The sequence below is a fragment of the Suillus subalutaceus genome, assembly GCF_016647625.1.
Source record: "Suillus subalutaceus strain FC151 chromosome Unknown DFJ58scaffold_401, whole genome shotgun sequence".
Taxonomy (NCBI): Eukaryota; Fungi; Basidiomycota; class Agaricomycetes; order Boletales; family Suillaceae; genus Suillus; species Suillus subalutaceus.
Window position 1 is genome coordinate 1 of NW_024540650.1, and position 26,464 is coordinate 26,464.

The window sequence follows — 26,464 nt, forward strand, 5'->3', positions numbered from 1 at the left end:
AACTTCAACAACGAGCAGCCGGCGTGCCATGCCAGTTTCGTGTACAAGAAAGGCGCGACGTGCCCTTTCGCCGGCTTCGTATTCAAGGCGGTCTACGCCATGTGGAAACAAGAGAAGTTCAGGGAGCTGCTGATACGGGACATCGGCGGAGGAGCGACGCTCTCGACTCTACAGGAGCTCGCAGCTTGGGCAGTCGAAGAAGATGCCGAAGAAGGGAAATATAACAACTGCTTGGAGGCGTTCCTTTGGTTTTGCGGCAACATGGAGAGAGTCAACCCCAATTTTTTCCTTTGATGCGTGCATGAGGTGAGTCCTGTTTTTGCTCATGTCGAGCGAGGATCGCGTGTCTGACGGGAGCCAACCTTGACTTTAGGGATGATGTGTTGCAGGGTCGGTTCTACCATTAGAGATACTTTGGATTGTCTCACACTGCTGGCCTCGGGTGTGGAAAACGTCTTGTTAGTTACTGTATGATTTGAAATCTCACTGGCTGTTTTTCCTGCCCTCGTCTTGGCTGGCACGAATCCGGACAATTCGCACCGCACTCGTCGCACCTAACACTCGCGTCGCAGCAGCGCCGTGATTTCATACTAATCCTCTCATTGCGAAATAAATCCTCTACCCACTGTTGAATTCAGGATCTTTTGGTCCAAGTCCAAAGTGCTGTGTGCGATGTGCTTGACCCAACCACGACCCTTCTTGTGATAGAACGATGAACGCTGACTGCATACGACTCCGACCTCGGGCTGCGTCCGTCCATTTTGCGCATTTGCCCCGCTATACTAATAATGATACATGGCTGCTAGGACGCGCATCAGCCTGAACTCGGAGGATGTCGAAATCAGCATCTGCCCCAGAGTACCCAAAGTTTTCCCTCGCAATGGTGAGGCGATGATGCTCGCAGGAGTTCTCACCTGCTGAAGAATTTCTTACGGATCTTCGACTCTCGAGCCATGGCACAGGCACCTTCAGCAACAAGGTGAGAGCAATTCATTTCTTCGTTTTGGTTCTGTATTAAGTGGCTGATTCTTTCCTGCAACGGCGCAATTTGCCTACTGAAGGCAGCAGTGTTTTCAAATGGGCGAGTGCTAATCGATGATTCACGAAGACTAGAATCAAGTCTTTCCCTGTGGCAGGATATTTGGGCCATTTGTCTGCCCCTTCATCTGACACCCATCAAAAGTAACCTGGTAAGTGCGCATCGAAGTTGCTGAGAATTTTGAAGCTTTCACACACTAGATCCTTCATTCCAGTGTGGTTCCATTCAGTCATTTTTCGCCGCATGAGGTATGCACTCTCGATGTCTTACTCTGGCATGCTCAGGCGGTTGATCATCCTTCCCTGCCTTCAGATTCATGGTAGATTGCTGCCTGCCGTCATCTACCTGCCTACCTTCATCATCACCGTCTTGTATCTGCGCCATCGCCTGCTTCAACATAATCAAGCCGACCCACTACGCATTGATGCATTGCAAGCACTGGTCTACATCTTTCAAGGCCAGCATCGAGTCTAGCAAGGTTTGCGGACATCTTGAGGAGGAGAGCTGTCCTGTACCATTACTCGGACATCTTATAGTGCTTGTAACTACATCTGAGATTCACCAGTAGTGCTACTGCTATATGATCCGCTGGTTGCCATGGCCAATGATTCGCAGCGCAAGCAGTGGTCGGTGAGCTGGGTGGTCGAGGATCATAGAGCGAACGAGTCACATGAGAATCTGTGTGAAATGAGATGGGAATGAATATTGCGACTGGCAAATGCAATCGTTTGATATCGCAGCGGCAACGGACCTGACAAAAATCACACGGATCTGGAGGTTTTTGCCACATCCATCGTCGACATAATCTGCCATTTTCTGCAGCGCATGCTTAGTTGGGACCATCAGAACGTCGAATGATGACCAAAAGGGTGAAATATGAGACTCTGATGCTTAGGGGGTGGAGGTAGTTTGGATATGACGAACTAGTTTGTTTGGCTTGGTGCCGTGAGGGGAAAGATATGACGAACGAGTTTGTTTGGCTTGGTGCCATGGTGGGGAAGATATGACGAGCAAGTTTGTTGGGCTCAATGAGGCGGGCGGGGGGAAGACATGACCAATGAGTTTGTGGGGTCAATGAGGCAGGGGGGAAGATATAACGAAGGAGTTCGTGGGCTCAATGAGGCGGGGGGGAAGATATCACGAAGGAGTTCGTGGGTTCAACGAGGCGGGGGGGAAGATATCACGAAGGAGTTCGTGGGCTCAACGAGGCGGGGGGGAAGATATCACGAAGGAGTTCGGGGGTTCAATGAGGGCGGGGGGGGGGAAGATATCACGAAGGAGTTCGTGGGCTCAACGAGGTGGAAGGGGAAGATATGAAGAACAAGTTTGTTTTGCTTGGTGCTGTGGTATGGTAAGGGTAGGGAAGATATGACCGACAAGTTTGTGGGCTCGATGAGGGAGGGGGGGGGGGGGGAAGATATGATGAACGAGTTTGTGGGCTTCCCCGCCTGAGTACGGAGAAGCAGGGACGCTTTCCTCATATGGGACGGAGGAGTCCCTGCCTGAGAACGGAGAAGCAGGGACGCTTTCCTGATATGGGACGGAGGAGTCCCTGCGTGAGAACAGGGACGGAGGGACGCTTTCCTGATATGGGACGGAGGAGTCCCTGCCTGGGAACGGAGAAGCAGGGACGCCTTCCTGATATGGTACGGAGGAGTCCCTGCCTGAGAACGGAGAAGCAGGGACGCTTCCTGATATGGGGGCGTGGGAACAGGGACGGCAACAGGCTTGGCAGGGCAGCGGGACGGGGACGGAGGCGACTGCAGGGGTGCGGTCTCGGGAAACATATAGATAGTATATCAAAGCAAAACACAAGGCACATAAACATGATGGTCATTCTACCTCAAACACTTCAAGAAGCGAAATTTGTTGTTCATATCGGTGATAATATTAGACTCATGCAGGGTGACATCAACGGAAAATCATCCCAGAAGTGAAAATTAAAATACATGAGTGAGGGAGGGAGAAGCAAGAAAGAGAATTTTTTGGTTCAAGTTGACCGCATTTTTGCTTATATAATCATTGTCACATCAGGCCACAATAATAAAGCCACATCTTATCATAAGAAATATTCGATGAAACAGCACATTTTGTGCATATGATCAGCGTCAATCAAACGAAAGCTATATATTGTAATTGGAAGATGCTTGTTGAAATTTTTGCAAGTTGGCTTATTAGAAGCAAATAACCAACATTGATATGCTGCCTCCCTCTCTAAGATTGATTTTCCAGCCATCATATGACATGTATGACTGTATCTTGAACTTGTTCCTGAGGTTATTGAACCATCTAAATCGAGTGGGCATGCCCATTTCATGTGTAAAAATCATGTTTCAAATTTGAACACCCCTGTCATGCTGCCTTACCCTCTAAGATCGATTTTTCAGCCTTCACATGACTTGCCTGGCTCAAGATAGGACTTGTTCTAGAAGTTATTGAGCCTCCTGAATCTGATAGCAGCATCTGTTTGGTGCGAAAAAATCATGTTCCAAAGTCATGAGTTATCAAGTCCTGTTGTGCTGAGGCCCTCACCCAAAGTCAATTTTGTCAGCCTTTGCATGACTTGCATAGCTTGATCTCAGGCTTATTTCTGAAGCCATAGACCAGTAGGAGCAACAATTTGATATGGCAAAGTCATGTTGTTGCAAAGTTGCCCACCTATGGTCAAGTTGACCGCTTTTGCTTATGTAAGCAATGTCACCCCTGTTATGCTGCCTCAACCCAATGATTGATTTTTTGAGCTTTCATATGACTTGCTTGGCTTCAAATAGAACTTGTTTCTGGGGTTATTTGGCCGTCTGAATCTGATGGGAACACTGGTTTGGTCCGAAAAAATCATATTTCAGAGTGATGCTACCCCCTCCCCCTACCTACTACCTACTGTGCCCAGAGGCAGGATTCCATGTCGATACTGATGTATCAAAGGATGTTCCTAGTGTTTTGTATCATATTAAGTGATTGGAGATGGTCTCAGAGTCATCCGGGCCCATGTGAATTGTGATGTGTCAGTTTGCCTGATGCCCCCCCCCACAAAGATCGATTTTTCTAGGCTTCCCATGACTTGTCAGTCCTTCAGGAGCATCCTTCCTGGGGTTATTGAACCCTCTGAACATGATGGTCAAGCCAGATTTGCCAGAAAAAATCATGTTCTTGAGATATGCAAGGTCCCCCTCCCCCTCCTATCTCATATATCTTCATATTATGTGAATACTGATATATCAAAGGATGTTCCTAGTGTTTATGATCACAGGAATCGATTGGAGATGGTCCCAGATTATTTCTAGCCTGTTTGAATTGAAATATGTCAGTTTTGCCTCATACCCCCCACAAAGATCGATTTTTACAGACTTCCCATGACTTGCCAGTGCTACAAAAGCATTTTTCCTGGGGGTTCTTGATCCACCTGAACACGATGGTCGAGCCAGATTTCCCAGAAAAAATCGCGTTCTTGAGATATACAAGGTCCTCCCCCCCCCCTCCTACCTCCTATATTTTGCTGTGCTTGAATTTAACTTAAGACCGATACTGTAAAGGCCTGTCCTAGTGTTTTCTAGGTGTAGGAATCGATTGGTGATGATCCTGGACCACCTGGAGATCAATATTGGTGACATATGGTGGTGGGGCCAAAACGTCAGTATTTTGGCCATATCTCCACAACCCAACCGCCGATTTCTTTAATTGTTGGCTCATATCATTCCTAGAAGTACCCTCCATGATATGTACCAGCCCATGAAAAGAAATTTTTTCACAAGTTTGAAACCTATTTCTGAAATGACCATATAAATGTATAAAAGGGTGTTCCCAATGTTTTATGATCATATTAATTGATTAGAGATGGTTTCAGAGTCATTTTGGCCTGTGTGAATTGTGATGTGTCAACTTGTCTGATACCCCCACGCAAAGATCTATTTTTCTAGACCTCCCATGACTTGCCAGTCCTCCAGGAGTATTCTTCCTGGGGGTTATTTATCCCTCTGAACATGATGGTCAAGCCAGATTTGCCAGAAAAAATCATGTTCTTGAGATATGCAAGGTCCCCCTCCCACACCTGTAGCATATATCTTGATATTATGTAAATACCGATATATCAAAGGGTGTTCCTAGTGTTTTATAATCACATAAATCGATTGGAGATGGTCCCAGAGTATTTCCAGCATGTCTGAATAGAGATTATGTCAGTTTTTCCTGATACCCCCAAAAAGATCGATTTTACAGACTTCCCATGACTTGCCAGTACTACAGGAGTATGTGTCATGGGGGCTCCTGACCCATCGGATCATGATGGTGTAGTCCGTTTTCCCCTGGAAAAATCATGTTCTTGAGATATGCAAGGTCCTCCTCCCCCCTCCTGCCTCATATATCTTGCTGTGCTTGATTTTAACTTGAGGCTGATACTAAAAATGGCTGTCCTAGGGTTTATGAAGTGTAGGAATCGATTGGTAATGGTCCTGGACCATATGGAAGACATCTATACTGAGATAATATTAAAATACAGTAGATAGGTCAAAAAGTCAGTATTTCGACCATATCTCCACAACCCAACCGCCGATTTCTTTAATTCTTGGCTCATATCAATCCTGGAAGTACCCTCTATGATATTTACCAGGCCAGAAAAAGAAGTTTTTCAAAAGTTTGAAACCTATTTCAGTTTTGACCATATAAATGATTCCATTCCGGAATTTGGTGGACTGCCGCAACAACTGAGCCATAGTCATCAGGTGCGACGTTCTTTCCGAATTGTATGACGAGAGGGATTAGGGTTGCTGCTGAGGCACCGCTGAACTCGAGTGCAGAGTAATCTTGTCGAATATCCTGAGGGGTTGAAGATATGTATCCTGGAAATTATATGCAGCCTCGAGACCCGCTGGTGTATTTTGGGCGGTAGACGCTGTAGATGTTGTGTGTCTCAAAGGTGGTTTGATGAGTTTTACAGCCTGTTTGGCGGTCTGAAGTGCTAATTGGGGACCGGCACCTTGTTCCACACCAGAGGGAGCATCCAGATCCTGCACGACCACAAGAATTCAGAGAGAGAGCAGAAACTAAAAGGCGACCTACTTTGATATTCGGCATTGATGAAGCACCTTCACAATCAATGTTCGAGAGAACAGGGTCATGGCTGCTTGAATCCTTCGAGTGCTTTTGTATAATTAGATGAGCCTTATTCCAGGAAACTCAGGATCCTTGTCGACTCACAGAAATCCATTTAGTTGCATTCTTAACCTTCCCTAGAAACCGACGAATTTTGCCATGGCATCTGCCCTGGATGATATCAGAGTTAATGTTTCGAGGTGAAAGGAGAAGTAGTCCTCATCAGCAACATACCGGACTTTCACCAGCGCTTGGTTCACTGGATGTACGGTTTTTCGGGAGGTAGATTTGCCTTGAGTTCCTTGATTGATTGTGTTCACTCATCGTTTGAAATAGTTGATGTTGAGCATCAGACTGAGTGAAGGTAGGGTGAGATAAGTAGTTAGAGGAAGGGTGGGTCCCAGCTTCAGCGCTCAGCGTTTAGATAGGTCATTCCTACAACTAGTACAAGCCTCAAGGCAATATTTGCTGCTGTATTGACTGGGCGCCTCCGAACTGCGGGAAATACAAATTGAAGAAACGATTATCTTCATATTTTTATACCGTCTGCCTAGCGACTATAAAAAACGCTATGCCGATCGCGGACACGCCAGTTTGAGTGGCCTTGAAGCTTTGAAGCTCGAAGTCGAGAAAAATGCGATCATATTTGCAGCAGTTAACGGCTCGATCGCAGTGACTAGTACTAGCATTGTGGCAAGGACAGGGAAGGACCTCATCCGCAGATTGCCGCTTGAGCTTGAATTTCGACCTTGGTGCTCACACCCAGTGAAAACGGTCCTAGCCATATCTACGGCAAACAACGAAAATATTAGTTATATACCAATAATATTGCGATAACTACGCAAATCGATAAATTAAAAGTGCGGTTGATCCATTGAGCAAAGATCCGTTGAACATTGGTTGAACATGCTGAAATTTTTTCAACTTTGACTTGACTTTGCTCAATATTTGAATGTTTGAACATTCTTGCGCATCAGCTGCGCACGCACCATCACTTCATGCGATGACGTCGATATGCAGTGGACCACTTATGATATATATTGGGACATTCCATCCATACTCGGTTCACCTCAGCTTTCTTCTTCCCTTCCATCATCTCGTCCTCCTCTCAGCAAAATCTCGCTGTTGACCTCAACCATCCTGGTACCGTCTGATGCATGATTTTCTCGCTTAGCCACTGCACTAACAAGATAAGTACTAGACCTTTTCACGGCCCAATCCATCTGCTGATCCCACCCAATCGACCGTAGTCATCCAAGTAAGTGCTATTTACGGCGCATATATGCACACATTTCAAACATTGTGAGTTATCTGACATTGTCAGGTTCATTCACTGACTGTTTTACATCATCGCTAGCTCACTACCATTGTCCCGATTATCAACACGTCCAGCGGCTTCAACAGATACACCGTTACAAGACAGTCGATTGGTAAGTTCCATTAAAAGCTACCCAATATACTTCAACTGATATCTATTGCCATAGAAACACGAGAACGAGGCAGTTGTCATTGTAAGTACTGTCTGCTTGCCTGGCAAGCACATCTAACAATGATTTGTTTCAGTTAAGGACTCCCATGTACCAGAAGCTGATGGGCTACGTCATCCTGACGCATGGGTGGGGGTGCCAGTGGTATATAGAGTACACTTTTATTGCATTTGTAATTCTTTCACAATACAATTGTTTTTGGTCGATTTGGGTTGATGTGCGAATATGCAAAAGGTCAATTGGAGCTACTACAATATACTAGAATCTACGCTACGCAAACACGCTCGATTCTGCAATATCTCGCTCGATGCGAGTCGCTGAAAATATCATATAAGTCTCATCCGTCTCCGCAAATCAATGCAAATATTGTCGTGATATTTCGGTCGTTTTCCGTCGATACGGCTAGGACCGTTTCTCACTGGGGCTCAAGGGCAACGCGAGGTATCCAGGCATCCTGGAGGTGAGGCACGCACCGAGCAGCCTGGCGGGAGGGCAATGAGGTAAGATATTATTTTTAGAACTGGAGGTGAACCACGCGAGCAGCCTGGCAGGAGGGCAACGAGGTATGATACTATTTTTAGAACAGATCCTAAATTACATTGGAAAATCATGGGCCTTTCAGGCTAGTTTCCCATAACATAGAAACCCGGCCTGAAAGCCTACCTTTTGCCTCCGAAAACTGCTGCCTGAGGTGCCAGTTGCGGCAGTGGGGAAGCATTTGAATATTGCAGGTTCACTTCGGTTGTACATAGCAGAGCATCAGGAAAAACCTCCCGGCCAAAATTTTGATAATCTTTGATAAAATCCAAGAATTAGCTCTAATTAGCAGCCTTAGGAGAATTAGGAAGATTATATAGTTTAGAAGGACTTTTTTACCCCCTCCTCAGTGTTGGATAATTATCAAGATTTAGCTGATACTAGACATAATTGTGGTGAATTGCAGAAGCCGTTATTACAAATGTTGGTTCACAGATCACGCGTCCCAGGCAATGTTACAAGAACAAAAGACTAATATTGGATTAAAAGATGTGTTTAAGTAATCGCGAAACAGCTGATGACGAGGGTACGAGGAATTTAGGTACAATCACTAATGAATGCGGAATATACAGTAATGGATCAGAACCTAATCGTCGGCCATGCCATCCAGGTCGAGTAGCGACAGAGCATTTCGATGCTCACTGGCGAGATGATCATTGCCCTTCAGTTTCAAAGCCCTTCGAGTAGCGTCAGTATCCGGCATGTCAAAACGGCACCATCCACACCAGCAAAACTTACTGCCATTCCCACACCAGATTCCACTGGTATCCTCGACAACTATGATGAATTAAATGCGCTCGTCGATGCGTTCACGTACTACATGAATGAGCATGACAAAGCGGCTCGACAGAAACGAGGAGGCGCGTGGTGAAGGCACAATGCCCAGGGTGGAGAGATGCGGAGAGGAGGACAAGATGCCGAAAGGAGGAGAAGACGCAGAGAGGAGGACGAGACACTGACTAGACGCCGAAAGGAGGACGAGACACTGAGAGCAGTGAGCGAGAGAATGAAAGACGAGAAAAAAATAAATAGAAGACTTACTGAGGATAATTTTGGGGCAAGGCTATAAGGTTAACTGTGAGGGTAGGCTGCACCAGGGCAAACACATTAGTACAATACAATGAACAAAATAAAGGACACACCTGGAGGCATGCGAGATGATGTGTGGCATCATGATGGTGGAAGGTTGAGAACGAAGTCGTTGAACTTGTAAGAAAAATTGATGTTTAAACGTGACACGTGAGACCGTGTGAAAAATGACGTGGTCAATTGTTGTTCAAGCAAAAGTCGTTTGCCACTGTTCAAACGTGCATGCTCGCCGTTGCCCGCCATTCGCAGCTTGTGAGTGTGTCAATCCTCGTTCGAGCTCGGGCCATGTTGATCCAAGTCGTTGCCCGCCATTTACAGGAAGTGAGTGTGTGATCCCACTTCGAGCAAGAGCCATGCCGATCGAAGTCGTTGCCTGCCAGTTGCTGTTTGTGAGTCTGCTGATCTCATTATTGTGTTGCTATTACTGACATACATTGTACCTATATCGAATGGTTCTCGCCGTTTCTGTTGGCTCCCGATCGACACCACGGCCTTTACAAGGTCTCGCATTCCTTGCTTGGTGGCGCAAAAGTGGCAAGCATTGTGCCATTGTCGAAGATCGTGCGGAGTGCCCATCTTCTACCGAATTTCGGTGCCGTCGTCCTGCGAGAGTGGTCGAGTGATACAGTTCTAGATGACTGTAACACTTTTTGGTTGAACTCGTATCTAGATAGATACACTTACTGTATTTTTCAAATAAGTCTCGATAATTCCATTGTAATTATCGTCTTTTAGCCGTTTTATTCCTAAAACTTGAAATTAGATAGAATTATCAGAATAACATCGTTTAGCGCAAATTATTACAATTTTTGCCCAGGAGGCTTTTCCTGATGAGCCGTGGGTCCGTGACATATGTCATAGCTACACGAGGCAATTACTAAATGCAAGATTCTCATTTAGTCCACATTCTACATGCGGGTACGTAGTACTTCCATCGATTAGAGTCTTCTAGGCACTTACGTCATTACTGAGGGACTTGCAAGTTAGAATCTTCACCTCGTGGCAACACCACCAGCACTGATATGGTCTTGTGACTCGGACTTGGCAGTCCTTTGTCAGATCTTGATTTGCCGCTTGTCTACTTATACATGAACATATTCCTACTGCCAGTGGCGCAGGTTTGCTGGAACGAATACGATTCTGCGACATCAATCACCACAGTAAGCCCATCAATTTCATGGAATTTTGCACTATGAATTCTACACAGAAGACGCCACATTCTTTTCCCGAGCGGAGCATAAGTAGTTTGTGCATCACTGACTAGAAGCACCTATCTGCTTAGGTTTGTGGGGTGGCCTCGAGGTATCCACCATCCGTTTATTTCTTGGTCTGACACTATTTCTATCTAGAATACTCGGGAACTTCTCATATCAGGGTTAATTAGCCACGCCAAATCACTCCCTGGGATCTGCAGATCACTCACACCAGACCTCGAGGCTGACACGAACAGTATGCCCTGCTACCCCTATATTAGATTAATGTCCGTCAAACGTTGTAGGTGAGATGGTGAACAGATAAACATCCATGCGGTCTCTGCCATGAGGTATAAGACGGTGTGAGCAACTTGTGCGATATTCATCCAGTTACGCAAGAAATGCTTCCCCGTCAGCCATATCATGGATCAGTCCGCAAATTGGTCCTTGCCTTCGACGTGGGCACTACATACAGTGCAATTTCCTACTGTATACTTGAGCCTGGAGAAGTTCCAAAGATCAAGTCTGTCACCAGGTCAGTTTTCATAATATAACATACCTGCCTTATTGCAGATCATTACGAATATCAGATATCCAGCCCAAGAGTACAGCGGAAGGAAATTAAAGATACCCTCTATACTCTACTACGATTCAAATGGAACTATCCGTGCTATTGGCGCTGAAGCACAGCAGGGAGCATATCATCGAAAGGGCCGAGGAAGAAGGATGGATAAAGCTAGAATGGTTTGTTTCGCAAATACTGGAATTATATTTACTTAACTGACCACGCAAAACATTTAGGTGGAAATTGCACCTTCGGCCCAGGACTTTGGCCGCCAACCATATCAATGACGACGACATCCCACCACTTCCGCCAGGCAAAAAGGCCACTGAGGTGCTTGGCGACTTCATGCAATACCTCTTTCGTTGTGCACGCAGCTATATTGAGGAGACTCATCCGAGCGGATCTAATCTTTGGCGGTCACTCGAGAGCTGCATCGAATTTGTCCTTACACATCCAAACGGCTGGGAAGGCCCGCAGCAGAAACAGATCAGGCTAGCTGCCGTCCTTGGCGGTCTCATTCCCAGCACAGAAGACAGCATGACACGTGTACATTTTCTGACCGAAGGAGAAGCGAGTTTGCATTACTGTGTCGATAATACCCTGGCCTCAGATGCACTGTCGAAGACACCGATGCTTGCATCTGATGATGGCGAACATGATGACAGCTCGCCAGGCCAAGGCGTTGTTGTCATCGATGCAGGAGGAGGGACAATCGATCTTAGTGCCTACTCGATGACTTTATCCCCGACGCTGATCGAGGAGATTGCTGCAGCCGAATGTAAGTGAGATGCGATTGTTGGAACCATGCCTCACTCTCTACTCCTTAGGGTCGACTTCAGGGTTCTGTATTCGTGACTCATCGTGCTCGCGGTCTTCTTCAAGGTTTGCCAGCATGTTCGTTTTAGCCATGCTGCGTCCTTGTTCATTTGACTTAACAGAAAAACTATCCGGCAGTCGTTACGGCCGCACCGGATATGATCCAACAAATCACAGATATCTTCGACAGCACTACTAAGCTTAGGTTCCGCAACCCGGAAGACCCGGTGTACATCAAGTTCGGTACCATCCGCGACAAAGATCTTCAGCATGGTATCGCTGCGGTCAACTTAAATTGAGTGGGTAAGCTTGTCGTCTAGTCTTTTGCAGCCTTTATATCTAACAAGTTGCTAATAAAAAGACAAGACGTAGCCAAACTCTTTGAACCCTCCATCAGCAGCATCATCGAAGCTTTGAAACTCAAAGAAGGGCTGCAGGTACTCCGATCACAGTAAGTTGACATTACTTGCGCTCAATCGGAAAGTGCGCTGACTGGGCATATTCACATGAAGTTTGTATTTTTCGTCGGAGGCTTTGCTGCGAGTGATTGGATTGTTCGCCAAATGCAAGCGGTACTTCCAGTCGCTTGATATTGGCTTCAGTCGACCGGACAACCATCTGTGAGCGCCAACGACTGACAGAATCCTCGCGCTGTGCTCATAGACGCTGCTTAGCAATAAAGCTATTGCCAGATGGTGCTGTGTCGTATTTCATTGATCATCTTGTGTTCATCCCGTGTTGTCCCGTTGTTCACATACGGCACCGAGTGCAGCGTCCCATTCGACCATTCGATGTGGAGCATCACGCCAGGCAAAAAAGAAATTTACCGAAATGTCTCGGGAATTCTTGCTCTGCCTCGTGCATTTGCATCCATCCTGACCAAGGTAGCTCTTTTGACATGCTTTGGAAGGTCTGTTGCTTATGCGCAGCAGGGTACACAGGTCTCTGAGCAGCAAGAGTTCAGTAAGACATTCGCTATCCGACGATATAGTCAGGCCGCATGTAACAAGTCGAAGTCGACATCATGTCGTACAGGGGCCTCCTCCCCAAACCGGATTGGGATGGATATAGAGCGAAGTAGTCACACAGATTGTTGCCAATCACACTGATGTTTACCGGAGTAACCAGGGTTATTCTCGACGTTATGCACCGTCCGCGCAGACACATCAAAAATTGCCGAGAAACTCACACCCAAGTGCGCCGCCGAAGGTTCCACGTATTATGCGATGGAGATCAAAGTCATTCTTCTCTTCGGGGTTGACAGAATTGAAGGCTGTGATCAGGTGTGAAGACAGGGTAAGTCATCAGTTTCCCGATGACGTTATCAGCTTAACCTGCGTGTCCCAGGGAGAGGAAATACAGTAATTTCACATCCTGACATCTAGTTTCATAATTCTGATTGCATTCACAGAACTCCAGCAGTAGTAGTTTACGACGATGAGCAGGAAGAAGCTTAGTCGTTCTGTCGAGCCACCTTATTCTCATGCTATGCAGTGAGTCCGCAGCATCCTATGGCTTCTCGAGGTTGTAATTGTATGCTCCTATCTAAGGGTTCATTTTCGGTTTGCCAAGCATGTCATTTATTTCATCTTCTGCACACTATGATATACCCACTTCTGAGATTCATGAGGGCTATGTTAGAAGTACTCCAATGTCAGTCTCCTGTGTGCCTACAGACAGCGCTGATCAAACCTAACTATATATACATACCGAGGGAGTGTTTATGCCTTGTGGTGAAATCTTGTTCGGTAACGGGTGGAGTCAGAGCCTGCGGCAACATAAGCGCAAACTCATCTAACACGCGCGTGCCAAACCCTTGCCATTTTAGATCGCCGCGAACCTAGGAGGGTTCATAACCATGATGTCGAGCAGCGTCAGATGTTCATCTTTCATGACGAAATGAGAATTGTGAGGCTGCGTAGGGTCCTGCTTGCCATGACAAGCAAGGTGCACCCAAGTGTTCTCTTCCAAAACTTGGAGCTGGGTGTGGAACGGACCCTGAGGAGGCTCATAACCCTATCCAGGAGATGAGGAGATATTCCAGGATGGGTCAACATTGCGGAGACAGTCGGCGTGTGTTCTGGTGTATTAAATGGTGTGCGGTCGGCTTCTTTCAGGCTGTCCAAGCTGAAATAAGATTCTATGTCCCGTCAATAGAATGTGTGGATGATGTCTGTCTGGATACTTACGAAAATCGCCAGGCCAATTTCTCTAGAATTTGTCGTTAAATTCGTCGACATAGATATTGAGAGGGGAGAGGAATGCGCGCTGAAGACCACGTCTCGGCGTCTTCGAGCACATGTGGCGGGAAGAGGAAGTTAATAGTATCGTCGAAGTTTGTGGTCGCTGCTATGAGTGCGAGATTCTGTCGATTTCCGGAGCAGTCTTCAACCAATCCCGTCCACGAAAGCTGTGAATTACAGTGTTGAGAGTCAAGATGCGAATGCTATTCCATAGCGCTGATGACTTTGCCGACGCTGCCAGAGTGGCTGTCTCTACTGCCTCCACTGACTGACAATGGGGCCTGCATGCCGAAAATTATGAAGGTAATTCCTCCGAATGGTATTGCTGGTCCAACCACGCCATGATGGCAATGAACAAAGAGCTGTAAAAAGGAGACAAAATCATGAGCGCAGAACAACACGGCATGACGTGGTGGACACCATAGCGCCCGAGCCGCCGGTATCTCGTTGCTTAATACCATGTAGACATACTTACACCTCATACTGTAGGTATGCAAATTTCTCCGCTCGGTAATACACGAAAGTACTACCACCCAGTATGCCATTGAATTGGCTGTAGCTCGCATGGAGGACAGTGCACAAAGCCAGCTCACCACTGCATTCGTGGTATTTCAACCAACTTGTGATTAAAGCGAGCCGCGGCGTTGGATGTTGAAAAGGGACATGTGCGTCGTGAAGGATAAGGTGTCTGTTAAGACAATCCGTACAAGCCTTCATTACTCTATTACCACGCACACACTTCCTCCTCCTCGCTCCCCTTGAAGAACTGACATTTACAGATGCCATATGTGGCGAAGACACCACTTTTCTTGTTGATGTGAGTCATCCAAACTTCATCCCATGTCCTTCACTGACCGCCTTTTTTTCCACTGCAGTCTGAATGCGTTTTTCGTGTTCTAATTTTCTGAACGCCAGGAAAAGTCCAGTGGATTTTCAGTAATTCTTGTACTTAAATTATAGCACTATTTTCTAATGTTCTGAGTCGGGGAGGGTGGGTCACCCTAGGGCGGCGCGCTGTCAGGTGCGCACCTATCAACTAGAACTTCACATGGGAGTTATATGCGCGCACCTAACCTGATTATAGGTGCGCACCTGATGGCGCGCCCGCCCTAGGGGGACCCACCCTCCCCGACTCAGAACATTAGAGTTAGTGCATGGATCGTTCATCGAGTTGGAGCCTCCCCCCTGACCAACTTGAATGAAATTGTTGATCCGTCGGCAGGACGTGAGTATATTCATCATCCACTGACCTTAAGCCATACTGAACGAAGAACTTGTTGATCCGTTGGCAGGTTGTGAGTGTTCATCCTCTGTCGACCCGCCTTACTCACTAAAGCAATTACTGATCTGTTGTCAGGGTGTGAGTGTGTTCACTCTCTGTCGACCTTGTGCCATACTCACCGAAATCATTGTTGGTCCATTGATAGGTTGTGAGTGGTGTTATCCACCATTGACCTCGAGCCATGTGACTGACGACATCGCCTATCCGTTTACCAGCAAGTGAGAGTATTGATCCTCTGAGCTCGACCATGGCTGACCGACGAATTTGCCAATCGCTGTTGACAGCTTGTGAGTGTTTATTCATCGTCGAGCTCAAGCCCTTGCTGACTGACAATATCACTGATCTGTTGACAGTCAGTCAGTCTCTTCATCCTCAATTCGAGCTCAAGCCTTACTCGCCGATGATATAACTCGTCCAACAGGAAGTCAGTGTGTTGTCCTCTGTCGAGCTCGATATCTGCTCACCCACTGAAATTGCGCATCCTGTAACAGACGGTGAGTGTTCAATCCTCGAGTTTTGCCTCACCAATGACATCGCGTTGATCTATTCATAGGCCGTGAGTTTCTTCATCATCTGTGAACCTCGAGCCATCATGCTGACCAAAGATGTTGCTCATTGACAGCGTGTAAGTGCATTGAACAGCAGAGGTGGTTGATTTTCAGTGATCCATCATGATTTCAGCTTTATGGTGCTGAACGTACAGAGATGCGGTCTAGAATACTCTCTGGGGTATGTTCAATTGGTCACAGGCTGTACGCACAATTCCATGTTAAAAATATGACAGGTCTCTGCCAGTGCAACACCATTGGAGGAACTTCTTCAGCTCAGTTGTGGTGAATCTTCAGGCCACGTTGCAATGAACTTGCTTATATCAATCACTTAGCTGCTATCATTATTTTCGAGAGCTCTTTCTATCTTTTTGATCATCGACGCCATCTTCGACTCCAGCGGGAGTCTGCCCGCTACCCTTTGCATACTGCGCTAGAGCAATACATGGTGTCTTCACATGTAGCTGCTGTCAGGGAAGCTGTGAGCACTGCCGTCCACATATCAAGGAAATTCCCCTACTTGGAAGGCGATGCTAGGTTTTGACAACTCTAAGAGGAAGTTCATCGAGATGATTCTCGAAATCACTTTACAGCATCGCCTGCGTAGGTTTCAACTCTCGTTATTGTAGCTATTCAGCTGATTTGTTTGTCTTCAGCCAGAACTTAATGCTGGACAATGTATCCGTCGACGATGTTGGGAGTTGAGTTGAGCTCAAGTATTTTGGCGAATGTGGATTTATTGAATGGCCCGCTGAGGTTGTTCACTGGTTTGGCACTGTATCAAATGTTGTATGGATCAGGCTATGGATTTGGTTCTGCGTCGAGGCCCAATGATTTGATTGTACAAGAGCCATTCTCTGGGGTGTCTGTAGAGTGACTGAACAAATCGCACAGAGAGAATTGGTACTGTGGCGAGCTAGCTGATAGGTACCAAGCTGGCCGGCTGGCACAGTGTACAGAACGAAGCGATTTACTGATGAACATATGTAAATTCGCGTTCTATGTCTTAAGGTTTCCAGACCTTTTCCGTAAATTAGCCGATGTCAAGTTGTCAAAACTTCTGGAATCTACACCGCATGATAGTTTACCGGTCACTGGTGTCATAGCAATCTTACGTCGAGCTGGACACGCTTGATGTGTGAGCATGACTGGAATGTAAAGATATGTCCATTCTCGAATTGCCCTTATGCGTCAGGACATAGTCTATTGTTGTTGTAGCTCCAGCAAAAATATTACACCCCGCCTGATGAATGTTCTCGCCACCCGCACTTCAACGACCAGCAATAGCAACAACATCTCAGCCATCACCTTCAGCCATCTCTCTATTCCTTTTATTCTACTCCCAGCACCTGAACCATCCGAATCGAATTTCCGGATGCGCACCTCCAGAATGCTTCCATTCGTGCAGGGCGTAAGTGGTGTGCTTCCATAACGTGTATTGGATGATGGAGCCGTGGGAGGGTGATGTGGAATGCACGACGTCTGTCCCCTCGCTCTCCATCGGAAATGCGCATGGGAGGTACGAGTTTAATATGCATGACTTGATCTCAGTTTTGCACTGGGACGCGTGCTCGAGAGATAATAGGACTGAGGAATATTCTAGGGAGGTTGGTGGAGAGGTGTGGGAGGCCTACGAGTCTTCGGAAAGGAGTGAATTGAATTAGCTATGCACCGAGTTGAATAGTCAGGTAGATATCACTTACCGTACTCTCATTCAAAATCACCGTGTTGCACCCTCTTTACCCATCAAGTTTAGGAGACATACAGACGTGCATTACATGCGAACGTGAGTACCTCATAGTCTGGTGCTGACGCCCTCGCCCCCGTCCACGGCGTGGGATTGGCTCAGGTGTGTTTTACTCCGCGTTCAAGTCCTCAAATTAAACAACGTACTTCAGGACCCATCCCCAATGTCATACCTGAGCAATAACAAATATCAAAAACACCTCCCTGAAAATGAAGCTCCGCCGCTGGGTGGACATTGGGACGCCTAGATGCAGGAAGTGAATTGTGGGAGGACGAGAGATGGGCTCCCGGCCCACCGTCATCCTCCTCGTTCGGCACGCATGTTCCTTTTTATGATACCTCCGTTCATGGCAGGTTTGAGCGGTGGTAGGATTTGCGTTCGCATTGGATGGACGCGTCCATATAAACGGAAATAGCCCTGAAACAAAGAGTGGCAGGCGGTGTAGGATTAGAGGCAGGACTGGCAGCAAAAACAAGCGAGGTATGGGTTAGCTGGTGGACGAGATGGGGAGTAAGAGTCAGAGCTAGGTGATACACAACTGAATAAAGGAGACTTACAATGCGATCATAAGATTTTGAATTGCTTGAAGGTTCGCTTGCCAGTGGACGCTGCCCTCGTGATTGGTTTCTTGGTTGATATAATACGGGATCGGATCTAGCTACGAACCTGGCGGAATTGACAGTCGTAACTAGAATGCTGAGCGGTTCTCTCATGCGAGCCATACTGGACTTGAGTTTTGGCGGGGGCGATTTACTTTGTTCCTCCTAGAAAAGTAGCATCGTCTTCCTCTCGTTCAGCGTTTTGATGAGTTTGTGATTTTGGTGAGCGTCAAGCTGCATGCTGTAGGTTGGAGTCTCGACGTTGATATAGGTAGGGTGCCGGCTGAGGATCGGCTCTCATAAGTGCTCCCGGGACAGCAGTACTAAGGCAGTTAGGCAACGAGTTGTATCAGCGAAGTTCAGGACAATGCTTACTTGTAGAATATAGTGCTGCATCAAGAACATCCTTACCGACGATTGCTTTTTGCACTGGTCATCAGCGCCAACAATCACGTCAGCCAGCAGTATGTTCCCCGTGGTCAACATCACACGTGCCTGCCCGCACCCTCAGCGCCCACTGCTATAGCAGCATCGTACAAAACTTGCCGGAGACCGGCGTACTGTATGGGCAGATAAAAAACATGCGAAGCGAGGGCAGAAGATTGTACGTACATGCAGGAAGAGGAATCTCCTCCAGTTTCTCGCAGAATCTCTTCTTCCTAATGATGCGTGCCAACTTAGTACACATCGTTGGAAAGAAGAGGCTTCTTAAACTCGCTGGTTTCATCTGTAGATGTAGTTAGCTATAGAGTGAAGCGTGAGGTGCCGATGTACAGGAGCAAAACTCAGCTCCATAGCACTGGTCATTTATGGATACTTGCCCCAGAGCGCGCTCGAGGCCCCAATGAAAGAGAACTTGGAGGCAACCAAATGCCTCCGTGCAACATCTGTCCAGTGGCGCATGGAGAATGCGGTGACGTAGATGGTTGTGGGGATGCTGACCTTTGAAATGTCTGCATCGGAGTATCGTTCGAGAAAATACGATGGCGGACTCGTCTCAGTAACTATCGCCACATGCAAGAACCTGCAATTCTACTACAAGAAAATTTTACCAGTCAGTTCCGAGTCTGTCTGGAGAGGTTGAGTCAATAGATTTGCCCGGCGTTAGCTGTGATATACCGTACTTTTGTCCAGACAACTAGGCCAGCAAAGGTAAGAAAGTCGATTAAAAAAGTAATGGTAACTCGGGAACCCTGAGTCATGAGCAATGCATGTGCATAAATATATAGTTTGAAAGATTTATACGCTCCCGGACGATGCATCACATGTTCATTTGACGGCTCACTTAAGTATGGGACCTAGCAAGCGGCGCACAGATAGGCAAGGACTAGCGGGATGAGAACAACAGAGCATTACGATCCATGGCATTGTCTCCAAATTAGCAAGATAGTTGGAAGCGGAAGCAATGACGGAAAAGTGAAAATTGTGGGACGGCGAGACGGGAGAAGGTCATCGACAAATGGACAGGACACACCAGAGTTGTGTGGGAATTGTGCTGGAGTGCAGATGGTGACTCGGAAAGAGTAGCCAGTACCAGATCAGTAAGAGTTTGAGATGTCAACGGCGGTAAAACTGTCCTTGATGGATTGATGTATGCACTGATGTTACTCGCCTGGCTCGTCAAAAACTTGCGACGGGCGGAGACAAAGACTCTTACGTTGAGATGCTGGCATGGACTCATCCGACGGGAAGAAGCTTTTGAAGATTACCAATTCATGAGTCAAACGAGGCACAATTCGTAAGTGCCGAGCTGTGTCGAATTGCTGCCTCGGCGGTAACGTTAACTTGATACACAGCACTATTGCAACCCCAAGGTTTCGGTCCAAGGGTACGACCTGTTACTACTATACTTAAACGAAGCCACCCCCCGAATTCCTCCTAACTACTTATCGCACCCTACTTCTCTCTCAGACTGATCCTCAACATCAACTATCTCAAACAATGAGTGAACACAATCAATCAAGGAACTCAAGACAAAATCCTCCTCCCGAAATCCGCGCATCCAGTGAAGCAACCGCTAGTAAAAGTTCGGTATGTTGCTGATGAGGACCACTACTCATTTCACTCGAAACATTAACATTAACTTTGATGCTATCCTTCATGCAGGGCAGACGCCATGGCAAAATTCGTCGGTTTCTAGGGAAGGTTAAGAATGCGACTAAAAAGATTTCTGTGAGTCGATAAGGATCCTGAGTTTCCTGTAGCAAGGCTCATGTCATCGTACAAAAGCACTCGAAGGATTCCCGCGGCCGTGACTCTGTTCTTCCGAATGTTGATTGTGAAGGTGCCTCACTGATTTCGAATATCAAGGTAGCTCACCTTTTAGTTTCTGCTTTCTCTCTTTAAATTCTGGTGGTCGCGCAGGTTCAGGATGCTTCCTCTAGTGCAGAACAAGGCGCCAATCCCCAATCGGCACTTCAGACCGCCAAAGAGGCTGTGAAACTCATGGAGCCACTTTCGGGACATGTGACATCTGGAGCATCTACCGCCCAAAATGCATCGGCAGATCTCGACGATGCATATGATTTTCAGGATACATATCTTCAACCCCTTAGGATATTCAACAGCGTTATTGGGACCCTCGCGGATGTACGAGCCATTCCTTTCAGTTGGAGTCGAACTAATCCTGTTCCGTAGGTACATCCATATGCGAAGATTGCACTGGGCGTGCTGTCTTGTGCATCAAAAGTATGCTTCTTCTCTCACTCGGTTCTATCTCCCGCTGAGCAGCCATCGGTGTAGATGGTCATTGCCCAATCGGACCGGGACCAAGCAGTATACCGTCTTGTCGACAAGTTGAATCAAGTTTACGGCTTCATGATACAGGATGAGACACTTGGTCAGATTTCATCGATGCGCAGCATCCTTGGACAGATCTCTCAACAGACCCTTGGATGCGCCCGCTTCATCAGAGATTATGCAGAAACCAAGGGCTTCTGTGAGTCTTCAAGCTGTTGCACTTTCCAGACACTCAATCTTTTACCGTTTATAACAGGGAAGAGACTCGGGAAAGACATTCTCACTGAAACAAATAATGAAATACAACGGTACAGTGATGTGTTGGATGCGCTTATGCAAAACTTCAGGGACCAAGTTGCTCGGGACGTAGCTATCTACGTCCACTGTACAGGTGAAGGTTGTACGTGCTTCTGACTTGACATCTATTCATTCCTCTTCAGGCGAACAACTCGACCTCAGCGGTATGCCTTATGCAGCGGGCGCGGGACTAGACACTAGAAAACAGTGCCTACCCGGGACGCGCATGGAAATCCTCTCCCAGATCACAGATTGGGTTAACAGCACTGGAGACGACGTTCCACGCGTGCTTTGGCTATCTGGCCCTGCAGGCAAAGGCAAATCAGCCATCGCCCACACGATTGCTAGCTGGTTCCACGACGCGGGAGGGCTTGGTTCATGTTATTGCTTCGACCGACATCGAGAAGCAGACCGTCGTCAGGAAAAGGTTTTTTTTACCATAGCGCGCGACCTGGCTGACCGTGATCCGGAGATGAGACGAGTATTGGCACAAGCGGTTCAGAATGATAGTGCGCTCAAGAACACCGTGGATATTGTCCAACAGTGGCAGAAGCTTCTGATGGAACCACTGGGAAAATCTTCAGCGTCAACTGTAGAGCCCGTCGTAGTCGTAATCGACGCACTGGATGAGAGTGGTGGAGTCGAAACACGGCGGCATCTTCTCCGCGTTCTTGCTGGGAAACTGGCCGTTCCTAAAATCACCGAACTCCCAGCCAACTTCCGGATTATCGTGACCTCCCGCCCGCTTCACGACATCGATAAAGAGCTTGGTAGTGCTCGGCATATTCGGCACATGCCCATCGATGATTTTCCAACAGAATTCGCGGAGCGTGACATTCGCACGTACATATCGAAGGAGCTAGAAGAGTTATCGGACATTGGGAGCAATGAGATTGCACGCTTGGCTAACAAAGCTGATGGCCTTTCGAGTGGGCGCGTCTTGCCTGCGGATACATCAATCAAATGTCTGCTGGGCTATACCCAATCGAACGGTTCAATGCTATCGTGAACCGCGATCCAAGCGAGCGGCACGACTTATTGTATGACATGTATCGTCTCATGCTGACAGAAATCCTTGGTGCGGACACATCTACAAATGTCAGGAACCAACAATCCTTGCATACGAAGGCACTCGCCAGATTTCGTTCTGTGATGGAACAAATACTTGGCACCACAGAACCTCTCCCTTTAGCTTCGCTGAATGCAATGCGACACCATTTTCCAGACGCAAGTGAACGTGGCGAGGTGGAGGTTGTGGTTAAAAGCATGGGCTCGCTCCTCAGCGGCACCGCCACGCAACATTCCCCAATCCGTCCGCTTCACGCATCCTTCCGCGAGTTTCTGATGGACCCAGAATGCAGTGGAGAATTTTTTATCGACGTGTCGAGGGTCCAACGCAACCTTGCATTTGCATCACTTGGAGTGATGCAACACGGACTTTCCTTCAACATCTGCGATTTAAAATCATCCTATCTCCCTAATTCCGAAGATCCCGGGCTGCGAGATCGAGTTGAAAAATGCATCTCCCCACACCTGTCCTATGTCTGCCGATTTTGGCCTGTCCACGTACAGACAACTCACTTCGATCCGGAACTCGCCAAAGAAGTGAAATCATTCTTCGACCATGAACGATTGTTCTTCTGGCTCGAGGTACTTGGCCTTATCAATGCGCTCAGCGGCGCAGTCCCCGCCCTTCCGCTTATTGTCAAGTGGTTGAAGGTGAGCACATGGTTATTAAGTGTCAGATAACATGCTCACGCACGCGCAATTGCAGGGTCACGCCGGATACGAAGATGCCTCGTCCGCTGTAGTGGACGTGCAGAGATTTATCCAAGTCTTCGGTGGCCTCATCTTGCACAGCACGCCGCATCTCTATTTATCAGCACTGCCATTCTCGCCCCGCAACTCTGCACTATCCAGAACGTTTCTGCACGGTTTCCCAACTCTCTTCGTCTGGCATCTAGACGTGATATCAACTGGACGGCTGTTCAGACTGTGATCAGCGGGCACACCGATAGAGTTAACTCAGTGTCATTCTCGCCGGATGGGACTCGCATTGCGACTGGATCGGATGATTGTACTGTGCGGCTGTGGGATGCAGCGACGGGACAAGCTATCGGTGAGCCCTTGCTGGGGCACACTGACTCGGTAACCTCAGTTTCATTTTCACTGGACGGGACACGCATCGTGTCTGGCTCGGCCGATAACACTGTCCGGTTGTGGAATGTAGTAACGTGGCAGCCCGTTGGTGAACCCTTATTGGGGCATACTGGATCGGTTCACTCAGTCGCTTTCTCGCCGAACGGAACTCGCATCGTGACAGGTTCGGCGGATAGCACTATCCGGTTGTGGGATGCAGCAGCAACGCGGCAGCCAGTTGGTGAACCCTTACTGGGACACACTGATCAGGTCAATTCAGTGTCGTTCTCGCCCGGACGAAACTCGCATCGTGACAGGTTCAGCAGATAAGACTGTTCGGCTGTGGGAAACAGCAACGGGGCAGTCAGCCGGTGAGCCCTTGCTGGGGCACACTGATTGGGTTAGGTCAGTTTCGTTCTCTCCGGATGGGACTCGCATCGTATCTGGTTCCGACGATAGGACTGTCCGGCTGTGGGATGTGGCGACGGGGAAGCCTGTCTGTGAGCCCTTGGAGGGGCACAATGGTTGGGTTTGGTCAGTTTCGTTCTCGCCAGACGGAAGTCGCATCGTGACAGGTTCGGACGATCAGGTTGTCCGACTGTGGGATGCAGCAACAGGGCAGCTAGTCGGTGAGCCCTTGCTGGGGCACACTGGTTATGTCTTCTCAGTCTCGTTCTCTCCGGATGGGACTCGCATCGCGACAGGTTCTATGGATAACACTGTCCGACTATGGGATGCAGCTGCAGGGCAGCCAATTAGTGAGCCCTTGCCAAGGTGTACTAGTTCGATTACGTCAGTCTCGCTATCGCCGGATGAAACTCGCATCATGACAGGTTCGGCAGATAAGACTGTGTGGCTGTTGGATGCAGCGACGGGGCAGCCTGTTGGTGAGCCCTTTTTGGGGCACACTGAGGATGTTCTCTCAGTCTCGTTCTCTCCAGATGGGACTCGCATCGCAACTGGTTCTGCGGATCAGACTGTCCGGCTGTGGGATGTAGGAACGGGGCAGTTAGTGGGTGAGCCTTTCCGCGGGCACACTGGTCAGGTTAGCTCAGTCTCGTTCTCGCCGGATGGGACTCGCATCGTCTCGGGTTCGCACGATAAGACTGTCAGGCTGTGGGATGTAGGAACGGGGCAGCCAGTTGGAGAGCCCTTGGAGGCGCACACTGATTGGGTCAAATCAGTCTCTTTCTCACCGAACGGAACTCGCATCGTAACTGGTTCTGCGGATGAGACAGTCCGGCTGTGGGATGCTGGAACAGGGCAACCAGTCGGTGAGCCCTTGCTAGGGCACACTAATTGGGTTTGGTCGGTCTCTTCTCTCCGGATGGGACTCGCATCGTTTCTTGTTCGGACGATGAGACTGTCCGGTTGTGGGATGCAGGAACGGGACAGCCGGTTGGTAAGCCCTTACGGGGGCACAGTAGTTGGGTTAGGTCAGTCTCATTCTCGCTGGATGGGACTCGCATCGTTTCTGGTTCGGACGATATGACTGTCCGGCTGTGGGACGCAGCAACGGGGCAACCAATTGGTCAGCCCTTACTGGGGCACACTCAATCGGTCACGTCAGTCTCTTTCTCGCGGGATGGGACTCGCATTATTTCTTGTTCAGATGATGATACTGTCCGGGTCTGGTATGCAGTAATTGGGAAGTCATTGCAGGACCACGCCGAAGAAGACTGTTCAGCATCCTCCCCCCATGGCAGTTGCATTTCACATCCAACAGCGGCCACCCCCACCTCCAACACTGCGAACGATGACTTCATTTCCTTCTCATCAAACTCGACTCATGCACTGCGCGACACTGCTGAGCTACTCGCAGGCACCCCCCATGATGACCGCAGGTCGACGTTTGCTTTTCTGGGAGAAGATGGATGGGTGATGGGACCTAATCGGCGGCTCTTATTCTGGGTACCACCCGCTTCACGAGAGGCATTTTCCTATAATCCTCGGACCGCGTTAATCATTCCCAGAGGGCACGTTGAGTTTGATTTGAGTCGCATGGCACATGGGACACGCTGGCAACACTGCTACAAAGAGTGAGTCTCCAACCTTTTTCCATTCCTCGCAGTAATCAATTCGATCCTTGTAGCTCTTGATTATGATGGTTTCATTCCAGTAAATTGATTTGCTGAGATGCCAGAGATACTTCGTTGAGTAGGACATCAAGTGTGTAGTTAATTCATCGTCTATTGTATGTATATGTAGCATTGCATTTGGAGTAGCTTGAGCGAACGTCGTGTTATAAAGGTGACTGAGTGACAGAGTTTTGAGATTATGAGACGATCATAGGGCTGAAACCGGAAGGAGGTTATTGTCACCCCTTCCACAGGTGAAATGTCCGTTTCACCTACTAAATAGGTAATGAGACAGTGACGGGTGACTGACAGGTGATTACCAACACCACACTTACACCTGCGGGGTGCCAGTTAAACATCACCGGCTTTGCTAGTGGCCTTCAACGCCTTCCAATTTTGTCGACTGATGGCAAATTTTGGCTTATCAGCACTGGTATCACCAGTGCTAAGTACCTCATCACCTTTCTTCGTTTCCCAGCTGCAGTACTTGTAGCATACCAAGTAAGTCCCAACTCGCTGCTCTGTCGCCGATGCGGCTCTAACTATTATGATCCTCAGCTGATGCACGCTGACTCTCACCCAACTCACTCTATCATCGCTCTGGCCACACCACCGGCCTCCTCGCGAACATCCAAACGGTAAGTGCACCCTTCCGTTACTGTCTGCGCACACTGTCTCTGACTCCCACTCAATCACAAGTGAACGGAGTGATTTACCTCAACTCGCCGATGCAGGCAAAGAAAATATTTCGGCGGTGCGTGAGTCGTGCAAGCTTCGCCAACAAACCGACATGGGAAGCAGCGCCCGATCGAGATATTATTTGTATGTGATCTGACCCGCGTACAGTCGTTCATAAGAGTACTTGGCCAGTCGTGTCAAGACTCAAGAAGCGTTACAAAATCAATACAATGACGAAGACGCGCCTGCGCTAAGACATTAATCCTCCAATAACCCATAGTCACAACCAGCCGACTTGAC

At 48.0% G+C, this 26,464-nt stretch overlaps 2 protein-coding genes across 2 annotated transcripts; one reads left to right on the forward strand and one right to left on the reverse strand.

Moving 5' to 3' along the window:
- Window positions 1–5,793: 5,793 nt before the first annotated feature.
- On the reverse strand, window positions 5,794–6,451 carry DFJ58DRAFT_737792 (uncharacterized protein; the record flags this gene model as incomplete). Its single annotated transcript, XM_041386962.1, has 4 exons — window positions 5,794–6,042; window positions 6,095–6,175; window positions 6,233–6,298; window positions 6,362–6,451. The coding sequence occupies 4 exons, from the start codon at window positions 6,449–6,451 to the stop codon at window positions 5,794–5,796; spliced, it is 486 nt and encodes a 161-aa protein (XP_041235000.1).
- A 3,230-nt stretch (window positions 6,452–9,681) lies between these two features.
- On the forward strand, window positions 9,682–9,870 carry DFJ58DRAFT_610620 (uncharacterized protein; the record flags this gene model as incomplete). The annotated part of the gene is made up of 1 exon (XM_041380873.1): window positions 9,682–9,870. A coding segment is annotated over one exon (189 nt), but the record flags the coding sequence as incomplete, so codon positions are not given.
- Between the last annotated feature and the right edge of the window lie 16,594 nt (window positions 9,871–26,464).